A 22098-nucleotide genomic window follows, 5' to 3' on the forward strand; every position below is an offset into this window, starting at 1 on the left:
GCTGGGGACCCAGACACCGGGGGTCAAGGTCGCCGGTGGGGGGGTGGGGGGTGGCAGAGGGGCAGCCACCTCCCAGGGACAGCAGCTGGACACGGCATGGCCAGGGAACCTGCCGGCATGGCACCCCAGTGAGGCACACCAGGTGGCATATGGGGACCCCGTTGCAGATGCAGTGGGGGTCCTGGTCCCTGCCTTCAGCTTGGCCACTGTAGGGCTCCCAGTCCAGCATCAGGGTGCTCCCAGTTCAGCCCAGTCCAGGGTACCCCAGCCCAGTATGACACTACACCCCCAGCTGAGCCAGCACAGGGTGCCCCCAGTCCAGCCCAGTATGCAGCAACCCCATGCCAGTCAGTACACAGCATGCAGCACCCCAGTTAAGCGCAGTACGCCATCCCAGTTCAGCCCAGCATGGCCATGTCTCAGCCCAGTACATGACACCCCATTCCCTGCCCAGGTGCACAGCACACCCAGAGCCCCCAGCCTGCACGCTGGGCTCCCCCACTCCCAGCAGAGCACCCACTCTCCCCAGTGCCCTGCTGGGAAGCGGCGGTGCCAGGCCCCGTTGGGTCCCACGCTGCCCCGGAGCGGGCGAGTCACGGGCGTGGGCACAGGCACGCGGTGCTGGCAGCACACGTGCTCACACGCCGGGAGACACGGCCGGGCCGGCAGGTCCTGGCCACACACGCGTGTGCAACCACACTTGTGCCCCGCACCAGCCCGGGGTCCCGCCTGGGCCCTGGGGCAGGGTCTGGCCCTGGCTGTTCCCTGCTGGAGGCTGTGTCCTCGCTTTTCCCCAAAGCCACGAGGGCCTGGTAGTCCTGCCAAGCCCCTCCCCTGGGTAGTGGGGGAGGTCACATGCCCGCCCTGCCTCAGTTTCCCCAGTGACACCCAGCATATCCCATGGATGGCCGGGCAGAGCGTGTGCCCACCATGATTCACAACGCTGGCACCTGATCTGCTGGCACTGCCGGCATCAAGGTGGCCTCTGTGGTGTCACTGTCTGTCCCTGGGCTCTGGCCAGTGCCAGGCAAAGAGCCACCAGTCCCACGCTCCCCCTGCCGTGGTGTTGACGGGGGTGGGCTCACGGAGCCGGGGGGCATCACCAAGCGCTGTGGGCAAAGGCAGAAGGTACTGCCTGGTCCCCGCACACCTGGGTCGCCTGGCCTGGCCAGAGGTGGCCATAAGCCCCTTGATTGCCCCTAAGGCTGCAAGTCACCGACCCCCCTGTCTGTGAGCCAGCCCTGCACAACAGCCCAGCCCTCACCTGGGATCACACAGCATCTCCCCTGGCCCCTTGTGCACCTGGGGGTACTGGGGGGTTGGCAGGGTCTGTGGGGGACCCCAGCTGCTGGCAGAGTGTCTGTGCCAGCATGTCACCAGCCAGGGAAAACAAACCTGCCCAGGTAAAATACCTTCTTATGAGCTTTCCCTTCCAGCACGCAGGGAGGTGACATGAAGCAGTGCTGAGGATGGTGGCTCGGGGACCCAAACCGAGACCTGCTGCCTGCACCGCACACCGTGACTCAGTTTCCCCCTTTTGACCGACGGCTTTGAGAGCAAGTCTGACCCTGCTTGCTGCAATGAAAGCAGCCAGTTCTCCCAGCAAGTCCATGGGACCCCCAGGCAGGTGAAGGGCTGGGACCAGCATCTCCTCAGGGCACAGCAGGAGCTGTGCCCCACCAACATTATCACTGCCCCCTCCCCAGACGGCCTCGCTGCTCCTGTCCCTGCTCTGGCATTGAGGGGTTGGCACTGTAGCCCATGGCAAATGGGCACTGCTGGACCTCTCCCAGCTCCAGCCCTTGGGGATGCACCAGGAACAGGCTGTCCCTTCCCCGCCCACGCTGCCCACCCACTCCCCTCAGCTAGGCGCAGGATGTGGGGTTAGCTCTTGGTTTAACCCCCAAAACTCCATGCTGGGAATGCTCTGAGACAGGAGCATCCTCAGAGACCTTTGCCTCCTCCTCCTCCTCCCAGGCAGCTGGGACCAGTCCTGGCTGGGGGAGAGGGGCCAGGGTGGGGGGCACCCACCCGAGAAGCAGTTTGGAGAGAGGGAAGCACTGCAAGGTCTGCAATGGGAAAGGCATCCAGGAACAGTGTCCCCAGCTGGAGATGGGGATGGGACAGACGGGGAGGGAAAGCTAAAACAAACCCCCCGGAGCCAGCTGTGGCAGGGCACAGCCAGACTCTGCCCTGCAGGCAGACGAGCACCCACCTCTCTCACGGACGAAGTACGCCAGGTAGAGGTCGAGCTCCTTGACGGAGACGCTGATGTGGTGGGGCTGGACGCAGAGGATGGGGTTGCTGCACTGGCCCGACTTGACCAGGCGCTCGCCGTCGGTGCTCTCCAGCGGGATCCCTTTGAAGAGGATGACCATGACCAGGTCCAGCCGCCACACCTTGTCCGCCTGCCGCAGGCAGTCGATGCGGCGCATCTTGCCTTTCTGGTCGGGGTTGGAGAGGACGCAGCACGAGGGCTTCTTGCCTGTGATGGAGAGCACGAAGTCCTCGCGGCACTCGGGCCGGATGTCCTTTCGCAGCTTGGCCAGGAGGCGCGAGGCCCATTTCTGCTTCACCTCCGGCTTCTCACTCAGCAGCTCGTCCTTCACCGCCCTCTCCTCATCCTTCGTCATCCTCTTCTCATGCTTCTTGAAGTACTTGCGCTTGCGGGCCTGCAGGTTGAACCAGGTGTAGGCGAAGGCCCTGACGTGGGGGAGCAGCGCCTCAATGAAGGGGTGGAACTCATCCTGTGGGAGCAGAGGGACAGGGGGTCACTCCTGGCTGACTCCCTCCAAGCTCCCTCCTGGGGTGGCTGGGGAGCCCTGGGGACCTGCCAGGCTCATTCCCACTGCGTCCCAGTGCAACCAGAAGGAAAAGCTGTGGCAGAGGCACATGCCCACCAGGGATGGGGATCCCCTCACTACACAGCAGGGTTATCCCCATCCCAGAAAACCTCCATAAATCCCACTGGCTGCAATTTTCCCGGACCAACAACCCACTGGGAGTGGCTAGGCCAAAGTGGAGCCAGCAGTGCCACAGGGGGACAGGCACCTGCACAAGCGTGGCCACCTCAGCAGCACCTGGACCCTCTCCCCTTCGCAGGATCTGCATGCCAGGATCTGCTCCCACCAGGTGCAGAAATCCCACCTGAAATCCCAGCTGACACCGTGCCCACCGGAGCCGCTGTGCCGGCGTCAGGTGCTGCCAGACCGCAACACCCCAGTGCCGGGTCCCCCACGCCTGCAGCATGCCGGGTGCTCCCGCTTGAGCTGTGGGTGCCTTGGACCTCTCCACTCCCTCTGGACCAGTAGAAACTCCCCCAGTTTGCCCCAGTTGCAGCCAGCCCGGCGGCTGGCGTCTGGCCCGGCACACAAGGCGTGCTCTGACTGCCTTTTTCCATTTGGCGAGCGCTGCTGGATGAGTCCGGCCCCAAAAAGAAAACAAGGAAAATGCATCCCCCTCGCTGGCCCCTCCTTCCCGCATCCCTTTTTTTTTTTTCCAATTTGGAAAATCAGTGCTTCCTGGCTGGGGCGGCCCACAACCCCACCATGGGATGGAAAGGTGTTGGGAGCCTTCCTGGTGAGGAGCAGCAGAGCTTGGAAAGCAGCAGGCAGAGGGTTGAACATCCCTGTGCATAGCCAGGGTGGCACCAAGCTGCTCCCCAAGGGCAGGATTTGGCCCTTGGTGTCCCTCATGACTGTGGGGCAGAGGAGGAGGAAGGACCTCAGCTGGATTCCTGCTGCAGGGTGTCAGGGCTGGCAGGGGGGTGGCTGGTGACAACTGCCCCTGCCTGGGAAGGGTGCCAAGGGCAAGTGCTGCTCTGGGGTGAGGAGGTGGCCATGGGCAGGAGCTGGGAGAGGACAGGGCCGTGGCTGTGGGATGGGGCAAGTGCTCCAGATCTGGTCCCACTCATCCCAGAGCAGCAATGCCATTCCCTGGCTGAAGCAGCTGTGTCCCAGAGTGACCCTTCCTGGAGGGAACAATGTCCCCTGAAACAGGCTCCTGGCAAGGATTGGCCCCATATAGACCCTGCTAACTCCTACTTGGTTCCCAAATCCAGCACAGATCCCATTAACCCTAAAACTCCCACCCCAGCACAAACCCTGCCAACAGCCATCACAAGTCCCATGGCACAGCCTTGGGTGTCCGCTGAACCATTGACCGCTACACAGACCCTGCTGTGTCCTGGCACAGGCATCCCAGTACAGACCTCACTGTCCCTGAACCCAGCACGGACACCAGTAACTGCCAGCCCCAACCCCCGGCACAGCCCTGCTAATCCCCTAAACATCCCAGACACAGGCACAGACCCTGCCACCCTTGGGAGCCACCAGCCCCTCTCTGGACCCAGAGCTGTGACCCCACAGGTGTCCCTCCCATGCCCAACAAGGGACAGGGGACTGTCCCCTCCCTGGAGAGCCCATTGCACCAGCAGGGATCCAAATCTGCTGGCAAGCCCCTCCTAACCTTGGGGACCCGTCCCTGCCCAGGGGACTCAGCCAGCCGGAGGAACCCCTCTTTGCCTGGAGGAGCCGTCTCTGCCTGGGGGACCTGTCCCCGCCGGCTGCTCTCGGGGCGGCCACAGGGTCTGGTTCCCACTTCCCTCCCCAGCAGCAGCCGCTAATTCAGTGCAGCTGGGCAAGGGCTGGGCATGTGTCTTAAATCAGGGAAGAAGGTCAAAGAAAAGTAAGACAGGAGCCGAAAAAAGCAGCAGTGAGTTCCAAAAACAATACTTGGCCGGGGCGGTGGGCGGCTGATCTTCCTTGGTGGCCGGTTATTCAGACGAGCCCTACAAATTGCTGCCATCCCCTGGCCCCGCCACCCTCCCCAGGCAGCCGGCGGCAGGGCTGGCCACAGGGCCGGGGGGACACCACGCCGTTGTCCCCATCCCTGCTCTCCCGCTTGGGACCTGCCACCCCAGGCACCACTGCGGGGAAGCGTGGCAGGAACCAGGTTGTCCGGGTTGGGAGAGGCAGCACCCTTGGGTGCTGCTTGTGCTCACCGCAGGAGCCGGGGGTGCTCGGTGCTCTGCTCCGGGGTAGCAGCAGCAGCAAACCCCGGTTTCTGTGCCTTCCCCCGCCACGGTGCCGAGAATTTGCAGTTCTCACTCGGACCCACAACTGAGACTCTCCAAAAACCCGCTGCGTGCAGGAGCCCCTGCAGCCCTCGGTGTCCCCGGAGCCATCGCAGACCCCCCCCTTGCCCGGGATTACGGCAGGCCGGGAGCTGCACCCAAAGCCAATCAGCCCCTCGCCAACTTTCCCTCCCGCCCGGCTTATCCCGCGCCGCGATGCCGCGGTTAAGCTGCTTTAGCAGGGCAGGCGAGGGCGGCCGGGGGGCACCAGGACAACCACACGGGAACGCTGCTGCTGGGGGCTAAGGGGACACGCTGCGGGGACTTGGGGCACCGTCCCCAGCCGTGCAGCCAGCGAGCCCCTCAGCCGGGCACAGCACCCCGGCTGGCACCAGCCAGCTGCGCGCCGGATCCACTTGGGAAGGCGAAGGCAGGGATGCACTGTCTGTCCGTCCCAGTCTCGCACCCCGTTCCCCCCATCCAGCAGCCCGAGTGCCGGCAAAGGACTGGTTAAGTGTTTCTCCTGCTGTTTTTCCTTTGCGGGGCTGGGAAGCAGAGACGTGCTGCAATACCCCAGACGAGGCTGCTCCCGGGGCATTTCCGGATGAGAATCTGGCAGCAGAGCCTGCCCTTGGGCCTCATCCAGCCCAGGCTTGTAAAGCCCTGCAACCGAGGCAGCAGCACGCCTGCGTCGGGTGCTGCCGGCCCTGCTCCGGGCCCCCCTGCACCCCCTTTCCAGGGGCTGCTGGAGCGCTGGCTTTCCGTGCCAGGTGCTGTGAGGGGAAACTGAGGCACGGGTCAAGCCCGGCTCTGTCTTGCGGTGGAGTGGGGAGAGGAAGGAGGGATGCTCTGTGTGGAGCTGGGCATACCACGGAGGATTAACTCCTCTGCAGCCCAGGGTTTGGCAGCGCCAGGGAGTGGGAAGGGGCATAGCTGAGGCGCTGCCTCTTCCCCTGCTTCTGCCGCCGGCTCGGCAGCACCGGGGTTCTGCACTCCGGGGACCCTCCACCCTGGGGCAGGGGGGGATGCTCTGTGCCACGCAGGGACACAGCACCTGGCACGGGCACCGCGGCATGGGCTGGCCACCCTCCGAACATCCTCCGCTCCAGCGCCTTGTCCAAACAGGTCGGGCTCAGTGAAACAGCCTGAATTTTCCAATGAAAAAAAAAAAAAAAACAACGTTTCCTCAGGAAATTCCCGAGCAGTTTTCACGGGGGAGGCGCTGGGGTGAGGGGCGGAGGAGGAGGAGCGGGACGGGAGGGGTCAGACACCTCGGCAGTCGGTTTTGCTCCCCACCAGCGCGGCCTCGGCTGCGGGGAGCAGCGGGATGCCATCCCCACCGCGGGCAGGGCGCGACGCGGGTCAACCTCGCTGCATCGCAGCCCTGCAGGGACCACACAGCGTTTACTTCATGAAAGGATGCTCAGCCGCCCCTGCAGCAGCCACACACCTCCGAACCGCTGCCGGCTCCCACGGCCGCCGCTCCTGCCAGGTCCCGCTCCCCGCGGCCCTGCGAGCCCGGGCAGGGCTGGCAAGTCGGGCGCCGGGCTCCGTGCCCCCATGGGAAGCCTTGGCGCGGCGGCAGGGAGGGGATGCGACTACAGAGGTTCCGGTAATCCTGAAAATCCCGGTACCTGAAAGGGGCACAGCGGGAACTTACTTTCTCCTCGCCACAGCCCGCAGATGCCCTTGGCATGGACCGCGGAGCCTCCGGTAGCCGCTTATAACTGTTCGCCGAAGCGGCTCTGGGTAATGAGTTAACCTGGTAATGAGACCTGTTGCCGAGACAGATGCAAATGATTGGGAAGTGCTCATTAGAGGGGATGGAAGAAGGCACTTAGGCCCTGAAAGGCACCCAGCCCTTCCCGGGGCCGCCCTGCACCCTATTAGAGCCCATTTTACAATAATTGCTCCAGAGGAGGAAATCTATTTGGATTCATCATAAAGTATTTATTAACAAGAGCTTATTCATAATTTTTGCTGCTCGCCGGTGTGGCGCAGCCGGGCGTCCCGGCCTGCTCCGCATCGGAACGCGGCTTCCCCGGCCCGGGAGAGCGGCAGCGCTGCGCTGGGGCGGGGCGGCGAGGGGGCACGGGGGCAGTTGAGGCTCCCAGGGGAGGTACGAGCTGTGCTGGCCTTGCTTGTGCACTCCCGGCCCCCCGACATAGCTGCCTGTGGGGCAGAACACTCTGTCGCAGCCACGTTCCGCCCCCCAGCTCCTGGCTGACCCAGCCCCTCACTTGCAAAACCCCTTCTGCAGCCCACGCCGGAGCACAGAGCCTCGGCGCCCAGGGCATCTGGCTGGCACCCCTGGCACAGGTGGAGGTGAAGGCAGGACACCGTGCAACCTCCTCGCAGCTCCTCTCTCCAGACCCTGTGGCTTTTTTTCCCCCCCCCAGAGCCAAGAGCATCCCCCAGCCAACATCCACACATGGCTGGGGGCTCTGGGTGGGCTGGACTGTTCCCACTACGGGTTCTGCTGGAAGGGTGAGCAGAGATGCGGCAGAGAGGGGCTCCCACCCCTCATTTACTGCCGCGATGCTCAGCCCCGCTCAGGACCAGCCCAGGAGGGGGTGGGCGGGCTCGTACAGCCCCTGGTGCTCACCACGCAGCCGGGACTGCGGTGACTCCTCACTGAGCCGCCCTGGGGTCCCCACACCTGGCACTGCCCACAAACGCCCCGCCGGGTCCTCTGAGCCACCCTGGAGCACGCAGGTCCCCGCCGCCCCCGGGTGCCGGGCCGGTGCCCACCTGCCCGCGCCTACGTGCCGGGGCGGGAGCGGTGCCGGCGCTCGCCCTCGGCAGGTGCTGCGGCTGCGAGCGGGGCGCGGGGGAGCGCGCCGAGGCCGCGGGTCACAGGAGGCCGCGGCGGCAGAGAACCTGCCAGTTGCTTTGGAAAACAGCAGGAAGAAAAGCAGCTCTCTTGGCAGCCCCGGGCTCCGGTGCCAGCGCTGGCCTGGGCCCCCGCCAGCCAGCACAGCCCGCCCCGCAGACGGCAGCTGGGGGTGGCCCAGGTGGGATGGAGCCGGAGGGGGCTTCTCCGGCGGCACGTTGCGTGCCCCGACACCATGCCCAGCACCGCCTCTGGTCTGCCTGCGTGCACCCCCACCCCGGCAACAACTGGCACTGCCGGTCCCCGGGTTTCCTAAATGCACCCCAAACTGGGGAGCAGCGTGCCCAACGTGCAGGGAGGGGTACGGATGCCCCAGGGATGGTATCCAGCAGCAACACGGCTAGCACTGGGTGGTGGAGGAGTCAAGAGGGTTCTGGTGAGGAAGACTCGGTGGTGTGAGAGCCCAAAGCCCCTCGCTGCCTTCCTGAAGAGTCACTTGGACTCCCCAGGTGCCTCAGTTTCCCCAGGTGCCGTCTCTGTGCATCACATTTGGGGTTTGGGAGCCGACGGCTCAGCCACTTTCCCAGGGTGACACCACCTGCCCCCAGGGTGAGGCGCTGCCTTTCCAAAAATAAGGAAACTGAGGCACGTCGCCTGCCAGGCCAGCCCACAGAAGAGGCAGGATGCGACGGTGGCTGCTGAGATCTGGGAGAGGTCTGGAAGCAGCACCGGGGGGACCAAGGAGATGTCCCCTCGTCCTAGGAAGCATCCCGTGGCCAGCAGCACCAGAGCCACGTGGCTTCCCAGCCGAAACTCCCCTGGGGCTCCAAGGAAGGGAAATATTTTATGGAACTGGAAAAAAAAAAAAGCTGTGCCAACGGGTCCTGGCGCTGCCAGCTCCTCCACCCTGCCCTGCCTCAGCGCGGGGCCCTGGGGGTGGCCCATGCCCACATCCCTGCTCCTGGCACATGGCAGGGGCTGCGGTGTCCGAGACCCAGCGTTTGGCCCGTCCCAGATCCCAGGGTCTCAGCCTGGGAGCTGCCAGGGTGTGACCCAGGGACGGAGGATGTTCCCAGGAGCACAGAGGGAAACTGAGGCAGATGTGTTGGGGCTGGCAACACCGTGTGCGCTCTGGGGAGGAGCCACCACCAGAAAGGGTCCCTCCAGCCCCCCGGGCCGGGCCCAGGGCTCTGAGCCCAGCTTTAGCCCCTGACGCAGGAGGTTTTATTTCCCTCCCAACGTATTTTTAGCCCTGCCTGCTTTGTCCTGGCCTTTCTGAGGGGGATTAATTCCCCCCCATCATGCACCATTAAAGGTGTAGGGGTGCAGAGCGGTGTCCCCAGCTCCCTCCTGGGGGTGCCCGCTGGGGGAATTGGCACTGGGGGTATCTCTGCACCCCACGATGGGCAGTGCTGTGATGGGCTTGCGGGGCTCACTCCGCTGCAAATCCAATCCCTGGAGCAAGTCAGTGGCTAAAAATAGCCCCAGCCTTTTGCCGTGGAATCGGCAACCTTGCAGGAGGATCGGCCAGCCCAGGGCCCTGGAGGTGAAGAGTTCATGGCCCCCCCACAGCCCCAGTGCCTTTGCTGTGCCATGGATGTGCCAAAGACTCAGCCCCTCCTCCAGCATCTCATTGGCTCCCTGGGTGCTCGGGTCAACCTGCCAGGACCCTCCACAGAGAGATGGAGAAACTGAGGCACGGGGTGGTGCCTGGAGGTCAAAGGGGCTGGGCGTGTCCCCGAAGGGTCACCTCTGAGCCTGGCCAGGCCCTACACCCCGAGCACTGAAGGATGGGACTGGTTCAACGGAGTGGAAGGGGGGGTGTTCATCCGCTTTCAGCAGCTCAGCAGAGCCTTCCTGGGGAGATTCAAAGGCTGAGCCCGGCTGGGTCCTATTTCGGGAGGGTTTTGGATGTGTCCCAAGCGACAGAAGTGGGTGGGGGCTGACCTGCACAAAGGGACTCTGTTCGGGACGCTGGGCTCCGGCGGTGCCCGGCACGGAGGCCGGTGGCTGCGGCCGGTCCCCTTGTCCCCCCATGTGATGGGTCAGCAGCCCGGGTTGGGGCAGGGGGCGAGTGCCCTCCTCCCGTGCCGGGTGCTGTTCCCCACCTGGATGTAAACTGAGGAGAGGGCGGGACTGCCCTTGCCTCCCAGGCTGCCGCTGTAACCGCTGAGTGACACTGCCATACCGCGGAGACGGCCGTGCCAACCTGCCTCGTGACGTGGGCTCCAACAGCCACCCGCCCTGGGCTACTTGCCCAGGCTGGCCCTGAGCCATCCCCTGGGGGAGTCCAAGGTCCCCCAGTGGGGTCGGGCACTTCGGGAGCCAATACCCCAGTCACAGCTCTGCGACAGAACAGGAAAAAACCCCTCGACAGGCCCAATCCCACAGCTCGATGCCACTGCAGGGCACACTGGGGTGTACCAGCACCACTGGCCCTGGGACTGGTGGCCCTCCTGCATCACCCCACCCTCCCCCCACTGGCCACCTCAGGGCCTGGGGGCTCCAGAAGGCTCAGGGGCTGCGGTACCGTGACCAACCCGTGCACATTGCACGCTGCCCGCCGCACGCAAAGCTCTGAGCACCCACGGGCACTGGCAACAGAGACCATGGGATGGGACTGAGGTCCTCACCAAGGTGATGCTGGGCAAGCTCCAGTCCCTGTCCCCCCACATGGGATACAGCGGTCACGGCTCCGCCCCGGCTGCTGCTCTCCAACCAATGTGACTCCTCTCTCCAACCAATTCCCCACCGCAAGGCGAGGAAGCTGGTGAGCGCGTCCCGGTTCCCTCCGGCGGTACCTCAGGATGCGATGCAGTCATCGTTAATGCATCTGGACTCATTTATGGGGATGAGAAAATGTTTCCAGGTTTCCCACAAAGTCCCATTAAGATCCCAGTCCCACTCTATTTTTAGTGCCCTCATCAACAACGCCTTCCCCAGCCACCCCGGCGCTCCAGGGCCCCATGGGGCTGGCGGGGGCACCCTGGGCACACGCCTGCCTGGCTTTGTGGGGAGCTGAGCTGCACCCAGACTGGGGGGCTGGAGGGGGCAAACCCTGGCCCTGCACTCCCTGACCCAGCAGCTTCGCACCCATGGGTGCACCCTGGGGATGGGGGGTGCCCCAGCCTGGCTTTTGCTCGGGAGCAGAGGAAGAAGGAAACGTGGTGGGGAGGAACGGAAAAAGCCACCCCAGGTCACTGCGTCAGCGGAGGCTGCAGGACCCCACTCACCACGGAGGATGGAGAGTGGCTGGGTCTGAGCATCCCTGCAGGTGTGGGGTCACAGCCCGCAGCACCAGATTGTCACCTGGCGATGGTCAGTGGCTGGCCCAGCCAACCCATACATGAGCAAGCCCCAGCGCCCTGGCAGCGTCTCTTCCCAGGCAGCGTGTGCCCACAGGGCTCTCGGTGCAGCTGGCAAGGGCACGAGGATCCTGCCCTCGGCGCTGCGCCCTCCCGGGCTATCTATAGCCATGACCTCAGCGGGAGCCGGGGCAGGACCCGGCCGCGCATCGTCCCTTCTTGGCAGGGCCACCGCCTCAGCCCCCACCCGGCACAGAACTGCCGCCAAGCCGAGGCTTTTATCCCGTACGTTCGCTAATCCGACGGGATTCGATGTCAGGGGCTGCCCACGGGAGGCTCACAAAGGCCGTTTCCAGGGGTGCTCAGCCAAGCGATGGAGAACGCCAGCCGGGAAGGGCAGACGGCGGTGCTGGGTGTCACCGCGTTAGGTGACAGGGTCTGACCCCGGGGGCTGGACGGCCGGGAATGAGCGTGACCCGGCTGCGAAGAGGTCGAGCAGGGGACGTCCTTGCGTAGGCAGGGGTGACATGAGGACAGCCCGCAGCTGCGCCCCGCAGGCGTCGGGGTCACAGCCTCCCGCAGAGCCGGGGGTCGTGGGGAGGACCTGCTCACTCTGCGCCGGCTGCCCCGGGGGAAGCGGGGAAGGGGTGGCCCAGAGGAGGGGAATTTCCCCGGCTTTTTTCTCCAACAAACTCCTTGGCTTGTGCAATTAGAGAAATTTGTTTAACAAACTCCCGGGGGAGCGGAGCGGGAAGGTGGGGTGGCGCGCGGCCAGGGCGCTGCTCACACAGGCCCGCTCCCTCCCCGCCTGCGCCTTTGATCAGCAGCGCACTGCGCCGGGGGACGGGAGCCGTTCCCCCTGGCCAGGGCCACGCTGTGCCACGGAAGTGCCCCGGCCCCTGCGGACACGCTGCCCGTGGCAACCCCTTGCAGTGCGTCCCCTCAAGTGCTGCTTCGCAGCCCCCTCCGCTCATCGCCCCCATTCCCATCGCCCCCGTTCTCGCCGGGGTGGCACGACCCTGGCACCCTGCCACGCTCAGCCTCCAGCCTCGCGGGCCACAGGTGCGCACACGTGTGTGCCCCACCGTGCCCGTGCGCGGCGCAGGCTCCGGGCGCGCACTCGCCCTCTCGCTCCCGCTCTCTTTCTCATGCGATGCCATTTCCATCAAAAACCCTTTACTCGGCACTTTTCCCCTCATTGGTATTCACGCCGCGCGCTCGCTGTCCTGGCGCACAGGTTACTAAAGGAGATTTTTGCGGCGCAGCGTGGCGGGGGTCACATTTCAGCCCGCGCCGTCTCGCTTTCCCAAATCGCTGGGCAGCAGCCAGGGCCGGTGGGAGGGGGTGCAGGATCCGACACATCACAGCTCCCGCCAGGCAACCGTGGGACCAAGCGGCCTCGTCGCCTGTGGCAGCGGGGCGAGGCGGGCTGGCGGCGGCGGCTCTGCAGCACACAGTGATGGGTGGCTCCCTGGGGACAGCCAGCAGGTCACCGGCGCTCGCCGTCCTCCCCGCAGCCCCACGTGCCTGTGCAGTGTGGGAGCAGATGGAAAAGGGGGTCTGAGCAGAGAGGGGGGCACACACTTGGTGTTGCCACCAGCTGCCAGCACCCAGATGAGCCCTGGGTGACATCCACCGTGCCCCTGGCGGGACTGTACGCCCAGGATGGAATCCTAGGGCGAGGAGGGAGCAGTGGGGCCTCTCTTTTTCAGGGCTGGTTTGGGGAAAGGGGAAATGTCTGGGTGGAAAATCAACATTTCTCCCTCATGGGCTTTTTTTTCTTTTCCTTTGAAAGCAAAAATATTTCTTGGTTTTTCGTGATCAGAAACATGTTGGGGGTTTTTTTTGGACAACAGCCGGTCAAATACCGTTTCCCCGTGAAGGGAATGCAGGGGCCCTTTGCAAGGAGAGCGAGAGCCTTCTTAAAAAACAAGATAAAACCACCAGTTAAAAAAAAAAAAAATCCACCTGGCTATGGACTTGAATAAGCTCCCAGGGAAGAGGGGTCAGCAGGAGGGCCGGATCCCGGTGTTCCCGTGCCAGGCAGTGCTGCTGGAGCGGTGGCGGTGGTGGGGAGGGCAACGTCCACGGCAGGCAGCCCGAAGCCCAGACCTGGGGATTTCGCCCAAAAGCTGCTCAGCACTGGCTGCTGGCCGGGGAAGGAGGATTAATGCGCTTTTAGAGCAGTGGTGAGTTAACCGAGAAATCAATCCTTGGCAGTGGCTGGCCCCAGGTCCCCCAGCATGTGAGCGCTGCCGCACCTGAGCCACGGGATCCTTTCCCAGCTCCTCTCCAGGACTTGGGAAGCTCCAGGTCTTGGCGGCCGGCGCAGGGCGTTGGGTCCCGGCCAAGCTGGCACAGAGCGCCCGGCCGCGGGGGATGCCTGCCCAGGGCCGACGTGACGGATGGCGAGCCCAGCCGCCCGCCCGGGTGCGAGCCAGGCCCTGGGATGCCCGGGGGTACCCTGTGCATCCCCTCCCTGCAGCTGGCACATCCCAGGGGTCTGCATACCCTCCTCGAGGGTGAGATCTCAGGGTGTCTGGCTGCCAGGGCAGGGAGGGAAGCTGAGCTCAGGCTTTTGTCTGCACCAATTTGGTGCATCCAAAAGAACTTTGGTACCGAAAATCCATGAGGATTTGGCACTGGGCACTCCTGGCCCACCATGAAGCTTTGCCCCACTCAGACTCAGCCCCACTGGCAGCCCTCAGCCATGCTGTGGGGACGTCATCAGCAATGCCACATGATCCTGGCAGGGCTCAGCACCCACTGATGCCCTGGCTGCTCCCATCGCCTTCGCAACCCTGCCTCGACCTGCCCGGCACACCCCAAGGTGCTGTGGGAGAAATCCTCTCCCCATGGGTCCCTAAGGAGCACATCCCTGCCACCCCAGGGCCCTGCCTGCACTTCCCAGCTTGGGTGCAAGGACTGATGGGGACAGGAGCCCCCCCAGCCCCCTCCCAGGGGCAGCCATCCCCCTCAGAGATGCTCAGTGCTGGCACTGCCATCCCTGCGCAGAGGAGCCACAGCACGGCCGGGGGTGGCAGGCAGCGTGCCAGCCTCACAGGGAGGGATTTTGCCTCCCCCACAACTCTCCTTCCCCTCCAGTGAGGGACTCTGGGGATGCTCCCCATCACCGTCACCATCCCCGTCCTGCCACCAAGGGCTTGGCCTGTGGCTAGAACAGGTGCAGGCACAACGGGAGTGATGGGGGGACAATGGGCACCCCTTGGGCTGCAGGGAAGTGTCCGGGGGCCAGGCACAGGGATGGCTGGCACAGGCAGCATCGGGCAAGGAAGGCTGGTGAGCAAACAGGGCAAGCTGTCCTTATCCCAGGGCCGTTCCGGAGCCCTGCCTTGCAGGGACCTGCCTCTACCACCTCCAAAGGTGGGAGACACTGTCCTTCCCTTTCCCTGTGAGTCCCAAATCCCTGTTCGGGGCCTCCCCGCCATGCACAGCCCTGTGTCGGGACAGATCCCTTGGTGCCACCGTGGCAGTTCTCCCCTGGGCTCTTGAGCTCCCCATTCCAGGGCTGCCCAGGGCTCCTTGGGGAGCCGCCTTTCTTGCTCTTTGCTGTGCCTTGATAAGGGCAGCGTGGCTGGCTGGGCTGGCCCTTGCCATGGTTCCTCTGCCCAGCGAGCCTTGCCATGCCAGCACTGCCCTGGCCACAGCCACCCCTGCAAGGGGGGAAAACCGCCGGGTCAAAACAGGATCAGGCTACGGCTCCCAGCATCCATCCCCAGCCCTCCCAGGCTCAGGGGAATAGAAAAGCGCCAAAGGGAGCTATTCCCAACTGCTCCAAGAGCTCCGGGCAGTGCTCTGGGCTCTGGCAGCTGGGCTTTGTTCAGCAGTCTGCAAAGGCGTGCGCACACCCGCAGCGCTGGCCACGCGGTGGGATCACTCCCTGCCCTGGCACGGAGGGAACTGCGGGCACGAGGGACCTGAACCACGGTCAGGGAGGGAACCGTGGGCAGGGCAAAGCTGCCCAGGGAGGGGAGGAATCGGCAGGTACCTCGGAAAGGGGTGGCTGATTTACTGCACAAGGCCCCAGACAAGTTCAAGGTGATGAGGGGGAGAGCAGCACAGCGTGAGCGCCGGCCAGCAGCCCCTCGTGCAGCTGGCTTTATCCCATCCACCTCCCCGCATGCCCACTCCAGCCCTCCGATCCAGCTTCAGAAACCTCACTGAAAACAGGATCTGTGTTTCCCGGGCGAGGATTTAAGATGGGATCAGGCAGGAGCAGCGGGCACAAGCAGCGGGGCAGGGCTCGCCAGGGCAGGCGGGCACAGCGCGGCGGGCGCCGCGGGGAAAGCGAGGATCTCCCGAAGGTTGCATTTAAAGAACAGCCTCATTGTTTTTCCCAAACAATACTCAGCAGATGGGAGAATTGAAAGTGTGTTGCAACCTTCCCTCTCTTCCCCCGCCATGCCCGGCTTGCTGCTCCCATCCTTTGGCAGACGATCTGAGCTCCCGGCTGGAAACCAGTTCGCCAGAGCTACTGGTGGAGGGGGCGAGCACCGGCGCTGAAAAATCCCAGCGCTTTTTGGGAAGGGGGCTTGCCAAAGGATGCCCCATGAGATGTGCCCAGCAGGCAGCTCCCTGCTCCAGCCACGTGCCTGGAGCAGTGGTGGCAGCCGAGTGATGTCTGGAGCCCGGTTGTGGCTGGAGAGAGGTGGGATCCCCTCGGATGCCTGGAGATGTGGCTGTGACCGTGCCACGTGGCTGCAACGCCTCTGGCAGCCCAGCTCCATCCCCAGGCCCTGAGCTGTGCCAGTTCGCCAGTACCGAGGTTTGTGCCAGGCCAGCTTAGCCAGGCGCTCCCCTCGGATCCTGAGCCACTGACAATGGCACACGCAGGGGTCCGTGCCCGGCCGCCGGCTCTCGGTCAGGCAGCGCGGGTGCATTGCCTCTGCCAACCCAAAATCAGCTCTGCACCCCTAGTATGGAGCCTGGGAGAGGGAAGAGGGTCTCTGACCAGACCCTGGCGGGATGCCTGGCTTCCAACATTACAGCTGCCTTGGAGGCTGGTGCCCATCTCACCTCGTTCCTATCCTGCAGGTACCAGGGTGGGGGGCTGAGGGTGTGCTGGGGGTACTGCCAGGTGCCAGGCACGAGCCAGAGATGTAGGAGCATCACAAGTCACAAAATTTGCAATATTCCCCCACCAGATGTATCCCAAATCTCCCCCCACTGCAGATCCAGATCCAGGAGCCAAGGATAACCGTTACGGCTTTGGAAATCCCTTCGGCTCTCAGCAGCAGCTCCCAGGGGACACACGTGCAGGTCCCTGGCAGGTGCTCAGCTCCAGGGTTATTTTGGAGCCGGGGCAGCCGGACACTGCCCCCTCCCCCGTCCCGCTTCCCCGTGGGCAGGGTGAGGCCTCGTGCGTGGCGGCGGTTCCGGTGCTGCTTCCCTGCTAATCTAGGCAGCTCCCTCTTGACTTCCCGGCCTGTCCCTGAGGGGGACAGAGGTGAGCTGCGGGAGCGGGAGGAAGTCCCCAAGCAGGGACACAGAGCTGGGGAGGGCACAAAGCCACCCTTCTTGCCTAACGGGAGACACGGCCGAGGCCGTGGCCAGGAGCGTGTCACGGGCGATGCCTTTGCCAGGGCTATTTTGGTGCCGCCGGGCTCTCCAGCTCGGGCCTGTTCCGGCTGGGAAGGGCGCCCGCCTGAGGGGTCGCCGGGGTCCCAGCGGCCGCGCCGGGCTCCAGGGGCTGGCAGCGGTGGTGGTGCGGAGATGCGCAAAGGCCGAGGCAGGGCGGCTCCCGCGCACGTTCCAATGTATCCACATCACCATCCGCAGCTCCCGAGCCCGGGCGAGCCTGCCCGCCGCGCGGGTGGGATGGGAACGGCAGCGGGAATGGCTGGGCTGGCGGCGGGGGACGACGGCTGGTCCCAACCGAGCCGGGCTGGATCGGAGCTGAGGCCGTGTCAGGGTGAGGGGGAGGACACCAGAGCCTTCCCCGAGCCCAGGCAGTGGGGCAGAGGATCCGTGGAGGAAAAACCAGCTCCCCTCCGTCGGCCAGGAGGAGTGCTGGGAACAGCACGGGTTTGTGAAGAGAAGGGCTCCTGCCAGCCCCGGCCCGGCCAGCGACCGCACGGCTTCCCACATCACACCAGCACTGTGAGCTGGCAACAACAGGCGCTGCCAACCCAGCACCAGCTGGAGACTGGGAGGGTTGGGAGGTGGTGGGACCCCTGGGAGGGATGGAGTCAGGGTGGGGAAGGCGGGATGGCAAGGAACGGGAAAAAAGGAACGAAAAAAGAGAAAAAAAAAAAAAGAAAAAAGAAAAAAGGAAAAAAGAAAAAAGCAAGGAAGAAAAGAGCAAGAAAGAAAAAAGAAAAAAAGGAAGGGAAAAATGAAAAAGAAAAATAAGAAGGGAAAAAAGAAAAAATGCAAATAAAAAATAGAAAGAGAAAAGGAAATAAAAAGAGAAGGAAAACATAGAAGAACCAAAAAAAAAAAAGAGAAAAAGAAAGACAGAGAAGAAAATAAGCCAGATTGAGGTGTGACCCTTGCCAAGTCAACCACACGACAGGGAGCACCACCTCAGGGTCATCTGAGCAGCCCTGGTGCTGCCCACCCTGCCCCTGCCCGTGCCCTCACCAGCCTCACGCTGCGTCCGGGCAGAGCTGGGGCCGGACCCCGCACTGCCCCCTCACTTCACAGTGCCACGAGGGGACCCCCACGGACCCCCACGGGCAGCGGAGCCCAAGCCCCCGAGGTGGAGCCAGACCCAGCCCGCAGCTCCGGCCCAAGGGAGGGCATCTGGCAGGAGGGAGTCTGGCACGGGCAGGGGGGTCCTGCAGCAGCACCCCCTGCCCACAGCAGAGCCCTCGTGGAGTGCAGCACGAGGCCAGGCCCGGAGCGGGCAGTGGCTGCCAGCAGGGAAGAGGTTACAAGGCGGGGAAAGCTGCCTGCTCAATAATTAAATAAATATCAGCGATCAATAAGCACAATGCAAAGGCAGAGCCGCAGTGGTCGTGCTGTGGGCAAGGGGGGGGTTCCTGAATCTCCCCCCTGTGGCCATACCGGCTGTTGGGGGGAGATTTCGGGGACGCCTCGCTCGCCTGCACCGTGGGCCCTGGCACGGCCACCCTGCCGCGTGCCGCCAGACCATGGTGGCGTGGCCTGGGGTGACACCAGTGTCCCCCCGCAGGGCTCGGGGCTCACCCTCGTCACCCTGACACCTCGGTGGGGACTGGCATCGCCCCTCACCTCGGATACCGAGAGGGTGCCCCCCACATCCTGCCGCGCACGACCCCCCCTGCCCTCTCACCCGCCAGCGCGGCGTGGCACGGCCGGGTGCACATTGTCCCAAACTTGGAGGATTTTGAACAAAAAGCCTGTGCCCCCCCCACCCCTTGCACCCCACCATGTGCAGCTAGGCTGGGGGGGGGAAGGAAAAGTTTCACGCTACGCAAGAGGCAGCACGGCCGAGCCCGAGCCTGCAGCGCCGAGCCCCCCCCCCGGCTCCCCGAACCCACCGAGGACCCCCTGCACCCCACGGTGTCCCCCCTCGCCCCCAAAGCCGGCGGCTTCCCCGCACCACCCACCTCTGGGCGCAGCGAACAAAAAATAAAACCCAAACCACAACGCAATCTTCCAACCCCCCCACGCCCCAAGTGAAAGTGAAGGCTGAAAAAACCCAAAAAGCACCAGAAACACCATAAAAAAACCCTGCAAAAGGCGAAGGAGGGGGACAAGAGGGGAACGCGGCTCCTCTGAGCAGCCCTGCACGGCCCCAACCCGCCTTTCTCTGTTATGATTATTTTTAGGGAGGGGGGTGTTGCTTTTTCTTGGGTTTTCTTGTTTTTTTCTTATTTTTTTTGTATTGCAACTGTTAAAGTCTGTTGCGGCGAAAGGAGCAAATTGGGGGGGGACGCGGGGGGGTCCCGGTTACCTGGGTCAGGCAGAGAGGAGACGAATACATCCCGAGCCGTGCTGGGAAAGTGCCTAATTGCAGGGCTGAGACTCGAGGCGTAAAAGTTACTGAGTCATTTCGGAGGCTGGAGCAGTCCGGGCGTTTTTTCTCTCTCTCTCCTCCGGAGCGGCTCTGCGGGGCCCGGGGGGGGGCAGCCGGGCACGGGGGGGCGGCCCCGCGGGAGGGGGGGCCGAGGAGGAAATAAAAAGATTCCAACTTCCACCCCCCCGCCAAAAAACTAAAAAAAAAAAAAAAAACCAAAAAACCAACAAACCAAAACAAACCAACCCTAAAAAAAAAAAAATTAAAAATAAAAAGCAAAATTTCCCCCCCCCCCTTGGAAAATAAAGCTCTTTTTTGTTGTTGTTGTTGTTTGTCTGGGGGTTTTGGGGGGGCGGTTTAAAGAGGCAGAAGGGTCATCCTCGCCCCGGGGGGGGTCGGGGGTCCGCACCCAGCCTGCAGGCACGGGCGGCGGGGAAGTTAGAAGGGAAGCGGCTCCATCCGAGACCCGGGCAGCGGAGAGAGAGAGAGGAAAGAAAGAATGAGAAAATGAAAAAAAAAAAAAAAAAAAAAAAAAGACGGAAAAAAAAAAGGAGCGAGGAATGAAGTGACGTTATGAAAAAAGCCCATCCCAAAATATTACATCCCATTTAAAGATGTAGGAACCCCCTTTGGCTCGCAGGGCCGAGGCGCTGCGGGGCGGGGGGGGGCGGGGGAGGGACGGGGCCCCCCTTGGGACAGCGAATCCCCCCTCGCCCCGGCGCGGCCGGCGCCGAGCGCGCCCGGCTTTGCGTGTTTTGGGGGTTTTATTTTTTATTTATTTTTTTTAACTCAACGGAGCCAATCCAGCGATGGGAGAGAAAAAACCCTGCAGATTCATGTGCAACTTCTGGGCAGCGGCCCCGGCGCGGGGGGGGGGCAGTGGTGTTACCCCCCGCACCCAGCCCCGGGGCGCGGGGGCCGCCCCGCCGGCCCCGCGCTGCCCCCGCCGCACCGCGCTCATCCCGCGGAGACGCTCATTCCGCCCCCCTCCCCGCGTTATTTAACGACCGGCAGCATCGCGGTGCCACGGGGCGGGGGGAAAGCGCCACGGGCAGCCCCCCCCCCCATGGCCCGGGGAGCCCCGCAACACCCCCCGCACAAAGAGAGCAGGAGATTAAAAATGCGGAGCCTGCGCCCGGCAAACTCCAAACCGCAAGTTCTCACTCCGCACCCCCCCGGCCCCGGCCGATCGCGGGCGCTAATGACGCTAATTAGAGAGCGCGCGGGGAGCGCCACGGGCGGAACACAAAGGGGATCCCCGGGCACCTCCCGGGCTGGGGGGGCCGCGCCCCGCTCCCCTCCCGCACCGGGGGTCGCCGCTCCCTTCAAGGACCTGGCCCGCAGCGCGGCCGCTCCCGGCGCGGGGCCGCGGCTCCAGCGCTGCCTCTCTGCCCCCCAAAAAGAAGAAAACCGCTTTTTTTGGCCTTTTTTTTTTCCCCCCTTCTGTGGGGACGAGCCCCCGCAGCGCCTCTCCCCGCACAACTGATTTTCACTCTCAACTTCTGCCGGCCCCCGCGGCCAATCCCCGCCGGGGGTTGGGGTTCACCCCGCACACTCCCCCCGCAGGGACATCCCCGTCCCCGCGGGATGCGGCGGCTCCGCGCAAACTTGGCCGGGCGGGCCCGCTCCCCGCATCCCGCATCCTCCGGGGCGGCTCGGGCCGCGCCGCCGCGCTACCGCCGTGGCCTGGCAGGAGGAGAAGCGGGAGAAGCCCCGCACAGCGGGGCCGGGGGAAATGTTTTTATTCTCACATCGAGGACGGTGATTCCCCCCCTCCCTCCCCGGTACGGGCAGGGCGGCCCCGCGCAGCGCGGACTTGAGCGCGACCCTCCCGGGCGTCACTTCCAAGTTCAAGTCGGTGCGGCTGGCGGCCTCTCCGCCCCTTTTTTAGCGGCCATTTTCAGCTCCATCCAGCCCTCCGCGGGCTGCGGAGGCTCCCCCCGCGCCGCGCCGCGACCTCCCCGCCGGGCGGCTCCCGCCGCCGCCTCCGCCCCCCGGTACCGCGGGGCGGGTGGGCAGGGGGAGGAGAGACGGCGGCAGCTTCCCCCCGCCCGCCCCCGCCGCCCCGCGCCCCCCCCGCCCTGACACCGTATTAAACTCGCCCCGCCGCCCCCTCCCCGGCAGCAACTTTTGCTCGTGGGGGCACCCGCAAACACACGCACACGGGGGGGGGGTGAAGGGGAGAGGGGGGAAGTAGAAGAGAAAACGAAAGTGTCATGGGACCTACCATCGCCAAGTGCAATTAACGGGCTCCAAGTTGCTGCGAAGCGCAAAGCAAAGAGGATGGATGGGCTGGTTTGGGATTTTGGTCTAAAACGTGTGTTTTCCACCGCGCCGAAGGAGGAGAAAAAAAAAAACCGCTGCCCCGCGAAAGAATTAAAAAATTAAAAACCCAATAATAATAACAATAATAACAATGATGGTAATTATAATAAAAGTCCTCCGAGGCCAGCGGCAGAGCACAGTGTCCCCCGCGGGCGGTCACCCTCGCTCCGGCTCCGTCGCGCTGCCGGGGGCCATGCTCCGGGCGGGGGGCCGGGCTGCGGGGCGGGGGGCGCGGGGCGGCGGTGACGGGCGGCGGGAGCGCGGGGCCCGCGCCCGGCCCGGCCTTATGCGCTGCGGGGGTGGCGGGGCAGGGGGATGGCGGGGGGTTGCGATGGGTATTTTTGGAAGGCAAGCAAAAATAATATTTTCTAAAAATTAAAAAAAAAAAAAAATTAAAAAAAAATAAAAATAAAGCCCGGGAGCGGGGCGGGCGGGCGGCGCCTACGGCAGAGCAGCGCGGGGCATCCCCCCCGCGCCCCCCCCGGCGCAGCCCCACTCCGGCCGGGCACGGCTCCTCCTCGCAGCCCGCAGCGCCCCGGCCCCATCGCCGCCGCCCCCGCCTCCTCCTCCTCCTCCTCTGCCTCCTCCCTTCGCCCGG

At 64.2% G+C, this 22098-nt stretch overlaps 1 protein-coding gene across 5 annotated transcripts in view; it reads right to left on the reverse strand.

Moving 5' to 3' along the window:
- NFIC (nuclear factor I C) overlaps positions 1 to 21711 on the reverse strand; it is a 39155-nt gene extending 17444 nt beyond the window's left edge. For 2 of the 5 annotated variants that reach the window (XM_039566148.1, XM_039566146.1), the window contains exons 1-2: positions 19113 to 19313; positions 2216 to 2747 (exon numbers count right to left, since the gene is read on the reverse strand). In XM_039566148.1, coding sequence (XP_039422082.1) covers positions 2216 to 2747; positions 19113 to 19142 — 562 coding nt within the window. In that variant the 5' untranslated portion in view covers positions 19143 to 19313. Of the gene's footprint in view, positions 1 to 2215; positions 2748 to 19112; positions 19314 to 21402 lie in introns of those variants that run through there. The other 3 variants (XM_039566147.1, XM_039566150.1, XM_039566149.1) reach the window with 3 other exon arrangements.
- Positions 21712 to 22098: the final 387 nt, after the last annotated feature.

The sequence above is a fragment of the Corvus cornix genome, chromosome 28, assembly GCF_000738735.6.
Source record: "Corvus cornix cornix isolate S_Up_H32 chromosome 28, ASM73873v5, whole genome shotgun sequence".
NCBI classification, from domain to species: Eukaryota; Metazoa; Chordata; class Aves; order Passeriformes; family Corvidae; genus Corvus; species Corvus cornix.